General features: G+C 36.4%; 1 protein-coding gene across 1 annotated transcript in view; it reads left to right on the top strand.

Annotated features, from left to right (window-relative positions):
• The window catches only part of LOC145978153 (uncharacterized), an 86,942-nt gene that overhangs the window by 31,958 nt on the left and 36,831 nt on the right, over window positions 1-18,153 (top strand). Inside the window, exons 9-14 of the mRNA XM_083110593.1 lie at window positions 450-646; window positions 1,270-1,465; window positions 2,595-2,792; window positions 4,485-4,632; window positions 6,889-7,045; window positions 9,454-9,624. Coding sequence (XP_082966719.1) covers window positions 450-646; window positions 1,270-1,465; window positions 2,595-2,792; window positions 4,485-4,632; window positions 6,889-7,045; window positions 9,454-9,624 — 1,067 coding nt within the window. The remainder of the gene's footprint in view (window positions 1-449; window positions 647-1,269; window positions 1,466-2,594; window positions 2,793-4,484; window positions 4,633-6,888; window positions 7,046-9,453; window positions 9,625-18,153) is intronic.

Below are 18,153 nucleotides of genomic sequence, written 5' to 3' on the forward strand. Positions count from 1 at the left end.
GACAACTAACCACCACCTTCTCTTGCGAATTGGCGCCGCAACCTTTGTCCTTGACAGATAACCAGTTCCAAAAGCCTCTGCCAGGCTGCAGCACCCGGGAGCGATGATAACTCCAAAACCCATATTTAAACCTTCGCCCATATTTAGACCGTCTCCTCTATTATGGGAAAGGTAATACACGAATATTATGAAAATCACCAATGGGTACATATTTTACAGATTTTTTGCTATAAAAATAGCAATAACAGATGTACAACTTCTGAAAATGAGCTTTTTTAATACTTGTCAGCATTATATTTACGCCTATTTAAGTTTGTAAATTCATAACTGAGACAATTTTAGGATATGCTGTCCTGTAGCTCTACCCTGGGTACAAATGCACCGAAAAATACATTATGGTTTTAGCTATCTTATTGGAAATAGTACATTGTATGTTTGTTATGTACTAGGTGCCAACGAGAGTGGTATTACATGCTGTAACCCTAATGGACAGGGCATAGATCCTAGCGTGAGGCACCCTGCTTGCCTACCCATTGATATTCCAGAGGATGACCCATTCTACTCAAGATTTGGCCAAACTTGCATGAGCTTTGTACGTTCCATGACTGGAATCGATGCTGATTGTACTTTTGGATCAGCCAATCAGGTAAGTCAATGAAGAGCACGTGATTGAAGTAAGATATTGCCAGGAATACCAACTCTGATATGAGAAAGATTATGTAACTATGCAGATGAGATATTCTTAAGAAAATTTAATTATAGTGACGTAGAATTTTTTGGATAGAGGTAATACATATTGGTTAATATTATTGTCTTAATCGAGGGAGTTTAAGTTTGATCAGAGGAAGAACCTTTTAATAATCTGACTCCTATCACAAATTGTAGATTTTATCCAAGACAGTATATCTTCGTATAAAGTACTTATAAAGTACGTTTTGATTGCAATAACTTAATCTGTAAATTAGAGAAAAGTCTACCTTTAATTTCAGCCCCATCTGTAGTCAGTTTGGTTCAACTTGAGGATTTTTCCCGCCATTATCCTGCGCAGAAGATATGCGCAAAGGTGTTTTGCGACGTTGCCTTATTTTGCTTTAATGAAATGCCTGTATGAACAACATATTGCAATGACATTCTTAGCAACAACAGGGTGTGTACATGTATGGTCACGGACACTTTTGGATTCTAACGTTTTCATTGGAACCCAGAAGTGTTCGTGATGACATAGCCAAGGTAGCTTTTACGGAATGTATCATATTTTGTTTCTTCCAGTTAAATCAGTTAACTCACTGGTTGGATGGTTCGATGGTTTATGGTAATGATGAGCAACAATCCCGTGAGCTTAGGCACTTTGCCGGTGGTAGGCTCCTGGTTACAGTCCAAGGAAACAGGGAACTGCTTCCTCCTGCCGCCAATCCTGTAGGAGAGTGTGAGATGGAAACTAGTGAAGATCCTTGCTTCAATGCAGGTATGAATAAAGTTACGATTGACTTCAGATATTGACGCATAGATGTCACTACCATCAATACAAAATCTACAAGTAAAATACACTCTTACATAAAACTCATCTTCGTTTCTGTGCAGAAAAGAATTATCGTTTATTTTCTTGTAACAGTAAAAGTAAAATAATTCTAAGTGATAGACATATTTGTTAAGTGATAGACATATTTGGTCTGCATACCGTTATTTCATTCGTTTCTTTTAGCTAATATGAATACGTGGAATAAATAAATTGGAAAAGGTTTTAATGTTTCAGATGATTTGCGGTCCATATTTCTAATTGAATAACGAAATAGAGTTCTACAATCACTATTATGTATAGTGTAATAAAAATTCATTGGAAAGAGAAGTTGGCAAGACCTCAAATGTTGTATTATTAAGAAATAGAGTTCTACAATCACTATTATGTATAGTGTAATAAAAATTCATTGGAAAGAGAAGTTGGCAAGACCTCAAATGTTGTATTATTAATTTTTTGCATCCCTAATAAAAAAATCTGAAAAAATAATTTTAAAAAGCTACATAAGTTCCGAATTAAATTATAGAAAAGTCTTCTCAGTATCTACCCGGGGAAAGAGAGAGTAGTTACAACACCTTAGAACGGAACTTCTCTAAAGAAAGGTTGGATGTGTGAAAAAAATGCAATAATATAATACTACTGTTAAAGGAAGAAGCCATAATCCCGCTTACAATCATGTCCCCATATTAAGAATTCTTGGGCACGCCACTGATTTGAACTGTAAAGAACAACACGACTAGACTCGGGGACACGAATTGAGGCGTTTGACATAATCTGCGCTGTTGTCAAATTTTGTTTACGACAGTAATTTATAGATTTATAATGTACGAGGTTAAAATCAGTGCTTGTTCCAGCCCTTTTGGAGGATGATATCCACTTCGACTTGGCAACGTTGCATGGTAAACTTAGCAACATCGCGTGCGCCATCTATCGCCGCTTTGTCTTTCCCGCGCTTTTAACCAGACGCCTCATTTCGTGACCGTTGGTATAGATTGGAAAGTTGTTGATGAACTTTTGAATTGAATTCCTGGCGCAGGACTTCTTCTGCTGTTTATTGATGTCGTTTTCTGTTTTGCAGGCGACAACAGAGTAAACGAACAACCAACTTTGACTGTAATGCACACAGTATGGCTGAGGGAACACAACAGGATAGCCACTCATCTATCTGCTCTCAATCCTCATTGGGACGACGAGAAGCTGTACCAAGAAGCAAGACGGATCGTTGTTGCCCAAATCCAACACATCTGCTTCAACGAGTGGTTGCCGATAATACTTGGTAAGCGCGATAGATCCATGCTTACGAGAAGGTTATGAAATAATGAGGTGAATGACACCACACTAGACTCACCCCACATTACTTGCAACTGCAAGGGATAGTGTGATTCCATTGTAATAATGGTGTAAGTAAGGCCACATCAAACATGTATATCTTATTCGTACAGTTTCATCGACTCGGCTTTGTAGACCGAAGACCGCTACTTCATCTTTCAAATAAGCTCCCCAATTCTCCTCATGATTGAATCAATGCAGGTATTTTAGAGGTCCAGTCAGGGATCGAACCAGGGACCGCTCGCACCAAAGGCAATATTGTTATTTTGTACGTGGTCCTTATTAATTACAAATAGCCGTGCCTTACATAGGATTCGAACCCAGGAACCTTCGCAGTGACAGTGATCACAACTGAGGCAAGTGTCATTCGGCTTTAAAGGATCTCAGTGTAAGATATTATTCCTTTAAATTATGCTACCTTGGATACATTTTTGTTATTTGTTTATATTTTGTATTATCCTTGTTACTTTAATTCCTAACCAGTCGGTAGGGCGTCTGGCTGTCACGTGTGAGACCCAGGTGTGATTCCTGAGGTAATGGGATGAGAGTCTCATACCTTCTCTCTGAAAAAGGGACTCTGGGGTTCATCCAGCATCTTATAAAATGCCTGCAGGGGAAGGCTGCCGGAGCGTGGCGCTGATCACATCTCTTTCACAATGGCCAGATTGTGAATGTGTGAAACCCTTGTCTCCACCTATGTGCTGCAGTGACATATTACATTGTGTAGGGGAAGAATTAATTTACTTCTGTTACTTAGTGTAACACTAAATAAATTATCGTGTTGCTATTATAAATATGATTTTTATGAAATAGTGCATAATAATATAGATTTTTATTGAGGGCGCCAGCAGGATTTTTTCTCAGGGAGGCAGTCTCATAGAAACTATGTTTATTATTATTATTATTATTATTATTATTATTATTATTATTACTATTACTACTACTACTACTACTACTACTACCACTACTACTCATGTTTCTTTAAAATTACATACATTTGTAATTTCCATATTCTGTATAGCTATGTATATACAATTTGCATAATTGTATACTTAACATTAATTCATGCAGGACAAATAGCTGTTTTCTATTGTTAGATAATTCAGTGTAAAATAGACTGTAACCTTAAATGTAATCCTACTTAAAATAATAATAGTCGGCCCCCGTGGCAGAGTGGTTAGCACATCGCGCTACGACGCCAGGGGTACCGGGTTCGAATCCCTGCCTGGGCATGGATGTTTGTGAGTGTCCATTCATCATATCATCACTTCGCAAATTAGCCAAATGTGGCACAAAAAGCGAAGTAAAATAAAGCAAATCAATCAATCAAATAATAATAGTAATAATAGGTCCTGTAACTTACTTTCTGTAAATCACATAAAACAATATTATTTTGTTATAAATTTTATCGCTACAATTACACCATTGGAATTATTATACATTAACTCGTTCCAGAAATCTTAGGGGAAGCAAGTGCTCCCTAGCCCCTCCCTGCGGGCGCCCTTGATTGTTATATTAATTGCATAGGCTTCGCCATGGTGAAAGAGAGGCTGTGAATTACCCCCCTTTTTTTGATATTTCAAGGCTAATCGTATTTCCCTATGTAAGTTGTTTAATGTCTTGCATTTCTGGATTCTAGGTTACGAATACGTGAGTCAAAACAATCTCCTCTCCAAAGAACGTGGATTCTGGCTTGACTATGATCCCACTGTGAACCCAACAATCATCAACGCGTTTGCAGCGGCTGCCTTTAGATTTGGTCATACCCTCGTACAAGGGAGAGTGGGGTGAGTGATCGCAAACGGTGTAAAGTGAAGTAAGGTGAGAATGCGCATGCGTAACCAGCAACCCTATCTACAGTACAGTTTTACACGCTTGAAATCTTGATTTTTATGCCTTGTTCAGGGCTTCACTCAAACCTAACCTACTCATGTTTATTTTCCATCTCAAAAATTACCTTCGGCTATTGACTAACAGGTTATCCACAAAAAAGATAAAAGGTTTAAATGTCCGTTACTGAAGCAACTTTCCCAACTATTACTCATAGTTCCACCTATGAGGACAGAAGAAGTCTATAATGAGTAAACTGAAAACAGAGTATCCAAACAATCTTTTATGGAAAATTAAAATTCTTAGATTTGAATGTTGGATGAGAAATTGCTGACCCTGATCGCACAATATTGGAATATCAAAAAAAATTAAAAAATGTGGAAAATATTTATGCAAAGTGGTGAACAAATAAATTCACTATACAATTCCAATTAATATGGCAAGTTTGTTGTGCGATCCAGATATTCATGTTAAATATATTCAGCGAAAGTATTATTTCGTTATGAAGAGTTACAGATCACACTGTTCTACCAAGTGAGTTGAATTGTTTTTTCTTATTTCTATTATAACCAGTGATGTGCCGTAGACTATAAGTTTACGTCTACATGCGTTGTCTACACGTAATCTACGCGTAGATTACATTAGGTTGTAGTTTACATAGACTATGTAGACAATCTAAAATGCATTAAAATTAATTTTCAAGGGTTTCGTGAAAGGAAAGTGACATTTTCAACTATATTGGTTCCTAACGAACTGAAAAGAATCCTATTTACAACAGAATTTCTCTTCTCTTCCATCATCAACAATGAAAGAAGATAAATAGTATGCAAAAACAACAACAGATGGCAGTCGTGAGCCAAGAGTGGTCTTTCCCCCATAAAACACTAGAATATTTCCTATATTAGGTTTCTTCCTAAATGAGAAATTGTTCGAATTTGGAAGAAAGAGTATGAAAAGTTCTCCTCACACATCAGCAACTGATACGCAGTATAATTTTATTTTAATTCTACGGCGCCCTTTGCTAAGTTATCACCTTTTGCCATGTTGTTTACATAGATTACGTAATCTACGTGTATAAAATAGTCTACGTGTAGAATGTAGACTATCGTTGTTTACGCGTAGACGCACACCACTGATTATAACTATAGAACAGAAAAAAATGTAAATTTAAAGAAATAATAATAGATGTCAGGTCGAAAATAAATTTAATTTAATGCAGGGAATGGAAACATAGGTCTATTTTGTGTAGAATAGAGTTTATCATAAAAATAGCTTGTAATGGAGGTATTTTGTTTTTTCAATCTGTACGTAAGCTATACTTTCTGTATGAATAAAATATGGAAACATTAACGTACTTTCCGCTTTTTATTTTTCTAAATTTTTCTCTTTAAACTTTTAAATATTTTAAAATTTACTTTTCATACTTTTCAATAGTCTTTTCTTCTTATAGAATTCAAATTGAAAAATAAATGTAAATGTATTTCCCAGTCTTATAATTAAGTAATAAATTATAGCTATTTATTGTTCAACGGGTGTTAAGTTTCTTCAATATTCATTCAATTATCATCCAGAAAGTTGGAACAATTAATCTCTTCTAAGGGCTTACATTTATGTGTGTAGGCTATGAGATTTGAATCTGATATACAGGGCTACTATTAATGATTCATTCGATTTCAAAACTGTATTTTCCAAAGTATTGCACATACAGATACGAATGATACATGAAAATAACTGTAAACTCACCAAGTTTGCATCGTGACACACCAGTGCCTGTACAAAATGGCGACAAACCAAGAAAAGAGTTTTTATGTTGGAATATGCGAGATGTTCATCTGTTATTGCAGTGCATTCGCAAGAGAGTACAGAAAAGAACCAGGGAAGACTCAGGGAATATATCAATGCTTCTCTGATGACCATTGGCAGGGGATTGCTACAAAATGAATTGTTGGAACTCTACCAGCGCTTGGATGTGTGTCGTGTGGACAAAGGGGCACACACAGAGCATTTGTAGAATGTGAGGAAAACTTGGTGAGTTTACAGTTATTTTCATGTAAACAGTCATATCTGCATGTGTAATACTTTGAAAAATTCATGTTTTGAAATCGAATGAATCATATTATAGTAGCCTTGTAGTACTACATGTGTTTTACATTCATTTAATATTCTTTGGCAACGGTCTATAACCAAAAGTTACTGAAGCATATTTTCTATAGGTTGTTCAACGAGAGAAGAGATGCTAATGACACCGTACAACTGAGGCGCCATTTCAACAAACCAGGAGTTGTCCAACAACCAGGAAATTTGGATTCCTTTATTCGTGGATTGGTCACCCAAAGTGCGCAGTCTTTTGACAATTACGTCACTCAAGATGTAAGTGCAGATTCCACCCTTGTTTTGTGTAGATTTTGGTGACGATTCGTAGTGTTATTTCATTATGATGAAGTGCTTATTGTAACAAATAATTATTTGTATAGATGGAGCCTGTATTGTAACTAATGTATTAACTAAGCGTGCATAAGGCGCTTGTTAGTAAGTTGAAAATAATTCATAGAAACATTTGTGGAATTTAGTTTCTAATTCATCTTTAATTAAACATATTTACAGTGGATAGCATGTACTTCTTAGCTAGGAAGTTATGTTTGAATTCCCCTATGAAAAATTAATCCTAATTCTTAATAAAAGTGACTAGTAAGTAGCTCGGGTCGTTCTATTCAATCTTAGATTTGTAAACCAAAAAAATAACAGGAGAAGCAAATGCTTTGTAGAAATGTTGCATTTACCTTCCTAAGAGCCAAAAAGGTGTCCCTAACATAAGCTGCCATATTGGAAAATGGACGCCAATATCGATTTTTCCTCCTATTTCACTAAGCATTGTAGAGGGCAGAAATGTTTTAGACAGAAAATAGTCTAGTAGTTAAATGGAAGATTTTTTGACCCTATAATTTCTTCGTGATCTTAAAACTTGTCGTAATATGAGATATTGGTTGTGGTCAACCTACCTCCCCCCCAAATTTGGGGAAATTATAATTATTGAGACTTACCTCATTATTACCTTTTCTGGGTAAAACTCTCAATAAAAGATGTTTGCCACGTAGTGAATTGCACGTTAATTAGCTGAAAGGTTGGGGGGGGGGGGGGTAAACTTGTGCTATTCATTTTAATAATAATGTCATATTGATTATGATCCAATCATTCTCGCCTCTAGGGAATATATGGGGTTACTTTTATTTCAATCCTTACTACGTAAAAGGAAAAATCGAAGTAATTTTCCACCTATTAAGTTACACATTAAGTAGGTGGAATTTACTGTTAGTAACTAATATAGTTTACTGAATCCTAGGAGGTTATTTGTGCTTTCTCCATATCACATTGCATGTAATTCCTGCACTCACTTCAACATATTTCTTAAAGCATGTGAAGGACTGAACTTCTTGGAAAATACAGTACTCAAGTGTCATCTTCCATGTAGTGCCGTGCCGGATTGGTTAGCACAGCGCGCTACGACTCCAGAGGTCCCCGGTTCGAATTCAGGCCTGGACATGGGTGCTCTTTGTCAGTGTCCATCAATTTCATCATATCAACACTCATCCTCATCCTCGTAATTAGCCGAACCTGTCAGAACTACAGAGTAAAATTAATTAATTTATTTATTTAGACGTTTATACTGCTGTGAACAGCATGGTTACCTTAAATACAGCAGTTTTGCATGAATATATTACATATAAATGGATATATAAAAAAAGATATTTGTACGTACAGACATACATATGCGTAAAATATTTTACAAGCATACCATAAAACTATATGAATTGACAAAATAGAATTAGAAACAAACATTGATAAATTTCGAACATAGATATGGAAGAGTTTTTTAATTACCTTTTTATGTGAAGTTAAAAATGGTATTTAAACATGAATATTTAACGTTCTCTATCTGAATTAAAAGTGCGTATGAAAAATGAAGATACTCGTTGCTTCTATGCTTCTTCTCCAGTAATAATAATTAACTATTTTCTCTCAGATTGTGGGAATTCATCTTTAAGATCAAATCAATTTTCCATGTAGTACACTCTGGAAATTGCATTCATGCAGACTAACGAGGCTCTGGCGCCTGAATTATTCCTTGTGATTTTTCTGTTCTGCTGCCTGCTCGTGTGTGTTTGTGGCTGTCACTTTACCCGTACACTGCAAGAAGGAAGTTAGTGAGAGCAAAACCACGTGACTTCTCAGGAGTGGTTAATTTCCTTTGCGTAGAGTCTGTCAGAGGAGTCTGTGGGGCAACGTCGCGCATAACGGCAGAGAAGGAGAGAAAGCGACCAAGGGAAGCAGTGCGCGCTGCTGCAAGCTCATGGTAGCTGCATTCGCGTTTTCCCCTCCATGCACTCACTTTCCCTCTCACGAGTCACTACTTGCTCCAGAGATTCCCGTTATTTTGCTCATGAATATATTGCTCGTATCCGTACTATTTATAATAAGATCCCAAAACTTTAATATAGCAGCTACGTTGAGTGGTATGCACCATATCCCTACGTCATGATTCCTGATTAACTGTCATTTGAACAACCAATGGAATTTCTCACAAACCAAGAGCATTTATTTACACGAAAGTCACCTTTCAGCTTCATCTTCGCGATCAGCCATACGTGGCAGAAAAGCAAAGTAAAATAAAACAAACACAAATCAAATTGAACCAAACCAAACCCATATTAAGCTGAAAACAATGTATATTTTAGGCTTACATAACGGAATTTAGAATATTTTTACCTTTCTTTTACAAGCTCACAAATCACTTGTTCCAAGGCAATCTGCCCTTTGGAATGGATCTCATTAGTCTGAATCTACAAAGAGCAAGAGAGCACGGAATTCCAGGCTATAACTACTACAGGGAACTTTGCGGTCTTCCAAGAGCTTCCAGCTTCCAGGATCTTCTGGACGTCATTCCAGGAAATGTAAGTAGATTGGTATATTTTATTGGAGTCCCAAGTTCATCGGTGGAGGAAAAATTATCATGGTTATGCTTGCTTTTCATGATAGGTCCTTAAGTATCTCAACATACACTCAGAATTTCGTATTCGCTGTCAAACCATATGTAGTTTCAAAAAACAATTTTACTTTTAAACGCAAGGCTTGTTGAGAACTATAATGTTGTTTTTTTAAATCTAGACAGTAGTAGAAATGTGAGTTACAGGCTGTTAGCATTTTAGTGTCTAGTTCTAAATTGCAATATTTAGAACTAAATCAATATTTAGAATTTACACATACGTGTGTAGTTATGATTTTTTTTAAATTTTTTTTGCGCGTAAAATTTAAAATCGCCATATCTCCGTTCCTAATTGAGCTAGGAGGATGGTTGATAACTCGTTGGACTCGGAATGAAGTACTCTTTCCGATTCTACAATACAAAATGGGGTTTCCATTTAAAATTTCATAGTTGCCTCTCGCCCCACCTCCAGGGAGCGGTGGTGGGGAATCAAGTGTAATATCATTGAATAGCTTTCATTGACTTATTAAACACGTACTCTTTTTTGTTTTCCGATGCGATGTGTATTTCTCACGATATGTGACCGTTCCGGGACTTTTGGACCACCCGGTATATGGTCAAGTGGAAGAAAAGGCTCCACAGCCTTAACTTCGCCATGTAAAAGAAGACGAAATAAATAAATAAAAAATATACAGTTAAAATTAAATAATCCCTTTTCATTAATAATTTATGAGTTTTATAAATTTATGAATATTTATTTATAAATGTATATAAATATGTAAGTTAATCATGAAAAGGGGTTAATTTAGTTATAAGTATTACAAATTAGTTCTAATATATATACACACACACATACTCACACACATGTATATCTTTTTCTGGCTCTACAGCCCTTGATGGGCCTTGGCCTCCTCCACAATTAGCCTCCATTCCAATCTATCATCAATTCTTCTCCTCCATCCTTTAATTTTCATCATCCGTAAGTTTGCAGCGACGTCGTCTATCCATCGAAGTCGTGGTCTGCCCTTTCTTCTTGCATGGTCAATCTTTTCTTTCAACATTCTTCTTGGCATACGGTCTTCCATCATTCTCTCCACATGCCCCAACCACTTTATTCTCTGGGCTTTGAGAAATCTCACTATATCCTGGCCTTTTATTAAATCATCTAGCTCTGCATTATATCTTATTCTCCAGTCGACATCTTCCCTCACAGATCCATATATCTTTCTTAATATCCGTCTCCCAAATATTCTGAGGGCATTTTCATCTGACAGTTTCAAAGTCCAATTCTCTGATCCATAAGTGACAACTGGTCGTACCAGTGTCTTATAAATTTAAAGCTGTGTATTTCTTGTGATCAGTCTATTTCTGAACAATTGCTTATTTGCAAAATATGCACGATTGCCTGCCTGTATTCTTTCCTTTATTACTTCACTAGTATCATTATCGTTATATACCTTTGTCCCAGTAGCGAAGCGTAGTCTTACGAAGGAGGCAAGCAATGTTTCAGTACAACAAAACATGTAGTACAACGACATGCCGAGGGGAAAGATTCAAGGTTTATAGCCTCATTTACCCAGTCGCTGGATTTGTCAAAATATCGTAATAAAGTGACTGTACTAAAAATAAACCATATGATCCGCAAACGTCACATTTACTTTTTAAAAAAAATCCAGGTAACGTTATTCATATGATATTAAACGTTTTGCATATGCGAACTTTCCGCATACGACTAAAGGGAGACGGAATTTCTTACTTACTTATTAGTACCTTTATTTGTTCATTATTATTTAATATGGTCAAACGGTGACCAAACCGATTTAGATAAAAAAAATGGGAATCATTTGTTTATTTTACGCTGCATGATGTAATTTAGTATTTTTGGGCACCCTAAAAACCGCATTGGAGTAACTTAAACACTAAATAAAAAGTTAAACACAAACAATAAAAAATTCATTTCAAAGCAAAGAAACACATGCATAGACGATGTACTCACCACAATAAATTTCAAACTCTTGGTGTTGGTCGACCCCCTTCCACGATTTTCATTTTAACACTTATCTCTCTCGAGCTAAACGAAGCAATTTTCAATTGCTCAATAATACACCCGCACTTCACATCAACCGTTCCTAAATACGCGTTCATTCCGATAAATTCACAGCACAAAACACGAAGCAACAAACACTCACACTATCCCACGCGCTTTCCACAACTGCAAATGCAAGCATACACACAAGATCACTTTGAAAATCTCTGAAACAACAGAAAGTGATACCAACCTATTTCCTTAATTTTATCCGTCACAAAGGAAAGATATATCAGTTTGGAGATAAAAATTACGCGGAGGAATCAGAATCATTTCAGCAGAACGAGTATGTACATTAATATTTAAGTAATAAAGTGTCATTCAATGGCGTGCCCGGGGCGAAGGGGGGGGGTGGATGGTAGACATAACCCCCTTTTGGCCCAGTATATCTAAGAAAAAACGTCGAAGGAAGGAAAAGATGACAAAATGGGGACCGTAAAAAGACCCTGGGAACACCACTTGCGTCATAATAATAGAACTTAAAACATATTCGGGCCTCCCCGATGGCGCAGTGGTAGTGTCGTCGCCTTGTAATCAAGGGGTTCCGGGTTCGATACCCGGTGGAGGCACAAGTGTTTCAGATCCCATTTTAAACTGTAGGTCCAGTCCCGATTAGCCTTACTGTGCATAAAGTGGACTTAAAACAACAAATCAATCAATCAATCATTAAAACATATTCTTGTGCTCATAATATGCAGAATGTATACGATTTACTTCTATGCCATGTACAAATATCAGTAGATAGTTCTTCCTCAGATAGCTTTATTTTCACCCCAAGTTTTATTCAAAAGCAGTCAATTTATTGATTGTAAACTTTGTGAAAGAGCTCACTTGAATTACTGCGTAAATAATTTGGCAGTTGCAAACACTGGTAGCGGTCAACACTTCTGGCGTAATTTGAGCTGGACCGACCAGGAAGCAGGGTGCAGGACCAAGGTCCGTCCAATCTTCCCTCCCTCCCTGAGAAAACTCTTCACGGGGGTGCAGAAATTCCACTGCCCCAACTCCCAATGTCAACTTTTTTTACGCGTTTTACATTTCGCGGAATCTAAAATAATTTGTAATATAATATGATATATATGGAATTTAGAACAGTGATAATAACTTCTTTTAGTTATTTTATGACTAACAATTATTATTATATTTGCGATCTTGTTTACGTGTTCATGAAGACAAATATTCGTTACTAGTTTTTTGCTGGCAACGTACCCATAGATGAATCCTTCTGCTTTCGGTTGAACTCGGCTATTTTCGGGAATCACGCAAGCTCGGAAAGCACAGCTTTTTGTAGAAGCTTTGTGGACGGGTTCCACCAGAATTTCACGCTTCGCCATGTGACTCCTTCGGAGGCCTTATTTTCCCGCAGAACGGCTGCAAGCATTGAGGCTGGTGCTTGCTACAGAGCTGCTGGGGGAGTTTGCGGCCGCATTTTTTCGCGAAATCGAGTGCGATGGAAACTAAATACGGTTAGAACATTAAGTACATTAAATGATATTCGAATTATGCAAGCAGTGCTTGCATTGCTTGTACTATATCTTCGCCTCTGCATTGTCCCCAGAGATTTGAAACAAGCGACTCTCTCAAAATTATTCTCTCCAATTGTCTGATCTTGAGGTGCTCTTCTGATCTCAGAGTTAGACATTCTCATGTACTTAGTCTTCTTTTCATTTACAGTAAGCCCCATTTTTAATGCTTCTCTTTCCATTTGCTCATAAATTTGCTTAAGTGTAGTTATTGTTCTAGAAATGATTGTAATATCATCTGCATATGCGCAGATTTGACTGGACTTTCCAAATATTGTTCCCCTTTGGTCAAGTACATTCATTACTTTGTGCAATGCTAGATTAAATAATATTGCCGAAAGGCCATCCCCTTGTTTCACTCCTGTGTTGAATTCAAACTCTTCGCTCAGTTTACTACAAACTTTCACTCGTGCCTTAGTACCACTAATAGTCATTCTTATTAGTCTTATTATTTTAAGGGGAATATTATACTCCTCAAGTACATTAAACAGTTCATTTCGATTAACATTGTCAAAAGCCTGCCTGAAGTCAACAAATAGAAAATGCAAATCCATGTCATGTTCATAAAACTTCTCCATCATCTGTCTAATTATAAAAATCTGATCAGTAGAGCTTCTGCAAGGGTGAAAACCACATTGGTACTCTCCCAGTATATCTTCTGTGTAACATTTTGTTCTCTCACTGATCAATCCTGACAGGATCTTATAGACCACACTAAGAAGTGTAGTGCCCCTGTAATTTCCACATATTAATTTATCACCTTTCTTATAAATTGGGCATATTATTCCAGATTTCCATTTGTGGGGCATTGTTTCATTTACCCATATCATTACAATCAATCTTTGTATTGCTGTCAACAATGTGTTACCACCAAGTTTAATAAGTTTCCTTCATTACAAATTTTATGAATATATATATATATATATATATATATATATATATATATATATATATATATATAATTTAGTTGTAAATATAGTAATTTACAACTAAACACAAAGAATATAACAGCCCGTAACTCACATGGCTACTACTGTGGACTACAGAAAAGGATGAACAAACATAAATTGTAATAATTTTGTCCTGTAGATAATGTTATTCCATTTTGACAAGACGTTTTCAAAAGAAGTCAAAATTTTTAGAGGTGGGTCCCCTTGCAAGATAAATTATTTGTTTTTTATGCGGTTATCGGACACCGGTCCTTCAGGTGAAGAATTTAATATCTTGGATCATGAATTCATGTAAAACTTTGGTGGATAGGCCATGCAAACCACCTTGATTATAATCTGATTTTTTTTATTATTCCCTTGATAGTGTATCGTTGTAATTGAAAGCGAAACAACGTCTCGACATTAACAACGTGAGATAATGTTGTGCAACGTTACCTACTATAAGGGACTTTACCTTGTTATAGAAAGTTTAAGTATGCAACCATGGGCTAAATCGGCCATAACTTCAAATCCTATATTGGTAACTTCTTTTTTATTCCATGTACAGTGGAATCCATGAGTATCACCTAGCAAATCGTCCATCACCATGTTCGTGCACTTTATTTGTCCCAATAACAGCTTCAAGAATTAAAAGAAAACTTAAAAAAGCTGTTGGAAACTTCTGCACCATCATACATAAAAATCCATCGCTTAAAAACACACAGGATGTAAGAGAAAAATCAATGAAAATAGTCATGGACAATTTGCACGGTAATACTCATGGATCCCACTGTACGTGAAGTTAAGACGTATTTATGCAAACTGTGTGTATAATATGTAAACAAAGTCACAAGTGGTGACTTTTTATGTGATAAATTTGTATTTAGCAATTCAGAAGATATTCTGTAATATCTGGCGTTGATATTCCCGAGGAACGCGGGATTCCTTCATATGGCAAAGCATTCAATCTGTACTTCATCAACCGAGCACGTAGTTCTCACTTTTATCATAGATGTCTCTGTACGCTGCTGTTCTCTAGTGTCCTCTTGCGCATTAATTTAGAACTACTTGGAAGTTAATAATTTAACCAACACTTACATTGAAATAGCATATGGAAGTAGAAAAATACTATTCAGCTTATACTTAGCTATGTCACAGTAAGTTCACTTGTTCATATTAGTCATCTTGTTACCTTTCTAAAACTTAGACAAATAAAAAATAAGAAAGGAACGTACTTGCACAAAAAATACTGTTCTTTGTTTGAGGGAAGTATTTACTATATTATTATTAATCTTCTTCTACAGTATATATATATATATATATATATATATATATACAGGGTGTCATTTTAATGGCGCCCACGGACCACAGATTCGTGTATATGACATCAAAACAAACAACTTTTCTCAGTAACATTTTTCACGTTGGTGCGTCAATTCGACGCTACATCCGTTCAAAAAAGACCGTTTTGCCGCCTGGATGCTGGCAACCCAACACAACATTTGATCGTATCTGTGACATCATTTCCTGCGGCGAAACAGCGCACGGTAGGGTTGCAAGGAACACACAAATTTTGTGAAAAATGACAAACTACCAACCACATTATTAGCTGTAAAACGAAGCGAGAAACGCGTCCAGGAGACCGAACATCATAGCCTACCAGCCAGAAGATCAGCAGTCATCTCAGGGGAAGGGGGAAGTGAACCAACGATATGAGAAATGGTAAAAACTTTCAAAATGAAGAGTCAATATCGGATTTTGTCTCAGCCTACATGTCAAATATCAACAACAATAACTTTTATTGTACTTACAACTTACATGTGGCTGTTTACGCCCAGCTACATGTCAATTATATTTGCAAATCTCGTTGCAAGGTTGATATCTACAGGTTTGTGTCCAGATGCCTTGTGGTACTTTGTGCTGATAACGGAAGTATCTGAGGTTCACGTTGTTACATTACGGCAAAAACACGTACAACCACAGTAACAATCTAATGATGAATCAGTAGCGAATACACTGCCCTGTTCAGAGTTGCAAACTATTACATGTGTATCCGGTGCGTAGATGAACACAGTCTTCGGAGAGTTTGTTTTACTACTATTTATATCCCTGTATTTTCAACCATTTTTGTCACTTGCCTCATAATACCCTGAATATGTATACATTACATTATGTGTTGCTTACCTTTGGAATTTTGAGTTCTTTCATTTCTATTTTGTCATCTGTTCAGTGTGTCCCAGACAATTAGCATCAGAAGGACGAAGTGGATAGACTAAATTGTAGATGCCAACTTGGTAACTAGATTTGCAAATATTTGACATGTAAGCTGATACAAAATTCGATATGACCACTTCCACTTGAATTCTATTTTCTTTCTACCATTTTTCGTATCGTTTGTTTACTTCCTGTTAGGTTACAGAAAGTGTTTTCTCGTTTTGTTTTAAGGTACATAATGTGGCTGATTGTAGCTATGTCATTCTTCACAGAATATGTGTGTTCCTGGCAACCCTGGAACGCATCGCTTCACGACGGGATATGACGTCACAAATGCAATCAAGTGTGTGTGTTTATGTATATAAAAATGTATGTATGTATGTGTGTGTGTGTATGTTTGTACCGCATAACTCTCGAACGCCTGGAGTGATTTCAACCAAACTTGGTACACATATCACTTGCAATCTTGAAAGAAATACTTTGGGGGTAAGACACCCCTGGCACCCTATGGGTGGGCGGGAAGGGGTGACATGTAAAAATACTCGAAAACGAACTATAAAAGTGTCAAATCCATAGTTTTCGGAGTCGCTAAACTAATTGGCGACATCCACGATGACTAAACTTGGTACACATATGACTTACAATCTGGAAAGAAATACTGTGGGGGTAAGGCACTCCTGGCACCCCTATGGGTGGGAAGGGGGTAACATGTAAAAATAATCGAAAACTACCGATATTAGTGTGGAATCTATAGTTTTCCGGGTCGCTAAGATAAATAGTGACACTCCCAATGCCGTTCAACTCCAAGTTCATTTTACACTATAGTTAGAATTCATTATTTTCCTGTCTAATAGAAGATTGGGATAAATAAATACCCTGGCGACGCCGGGTAATAAGCTAGTATTGTATAAAAGTCGAATGAATCCTTATATGAAGGAGTTCCGCCTAATTCGATGCCCAGTGGTGACATATTGCTTCAGATCCTCATTAAACTGTTGGTCCTGTTTCAATCTCCTTATCTGAGCATTAAGTGGACTTAGAGCAAGCTTCTTAACAACTCAGCAAAAAAATATGGTAATTTTTTTTAAAAAAATAATGTGAGTGCATTATGGTGCATAGTTGAAGTCCTGATTCGAACGCCAGTTCGGTATCGTTTTTCTGAGAAGCGCTGTTGCCACTTCTACCTGCAGTGTCTACACAGAAAAAACTGGTTTGTTTGGAATTACCAAAAAAGTTTGGTTGAGCTGTTTGGTTATGCTTTTTGTTTCCGATAACCAAATGTTGCTTGTAATTACTAAATAATTTTGTTTAAGAATACCAAAAAATTTGGTCAGACGAAATATGGTACTCGTAAACAAAATTATACATATGCAAGTAAAGAGAAACAAAACGTTTGGTTAAATTTACTATATGTGCGTTAGTGTGCTTTCGAATTTGAAATAAGGTTTATCCAGTTTCGTCGACTGTAGTATGAAAGTCCTTTGTCGAAAATTGAAACTCATGTATATAGATAACTACTCGAAGCGAGTCTTTATGTTGTTATGTAATCTAATATTCTGTAAAAAAAAAGCTCAGAATATACTTACTTTATACTGATTTTCCTACAGCGGCCGCTAGATGGTCCTGTCAAAATGTGTAGAAGAAATATAAGTTTTTGTGCAACAAATAATGGTACTTTTGATTGTAATCATAGTGAAATATTCTGCTTTAACACTCTTCGAAAGATATATCAACATTAAAGCTAC

Source organism: Lepisma saccharinum, chromosome 24, assembly GCF_977018435.1.
Source record: "Lepisma saccharinum chromosome 24, izLepSacc3.1, whole genome shotgun sequence".
NCBI classification, from domain to species: domain Eukaryota; kingdom Metazoa; phylum Arthropoda; class Insecta; order Zygentoma; family Lepismatidae; genus Lepisma; species Lepisma saccharinum.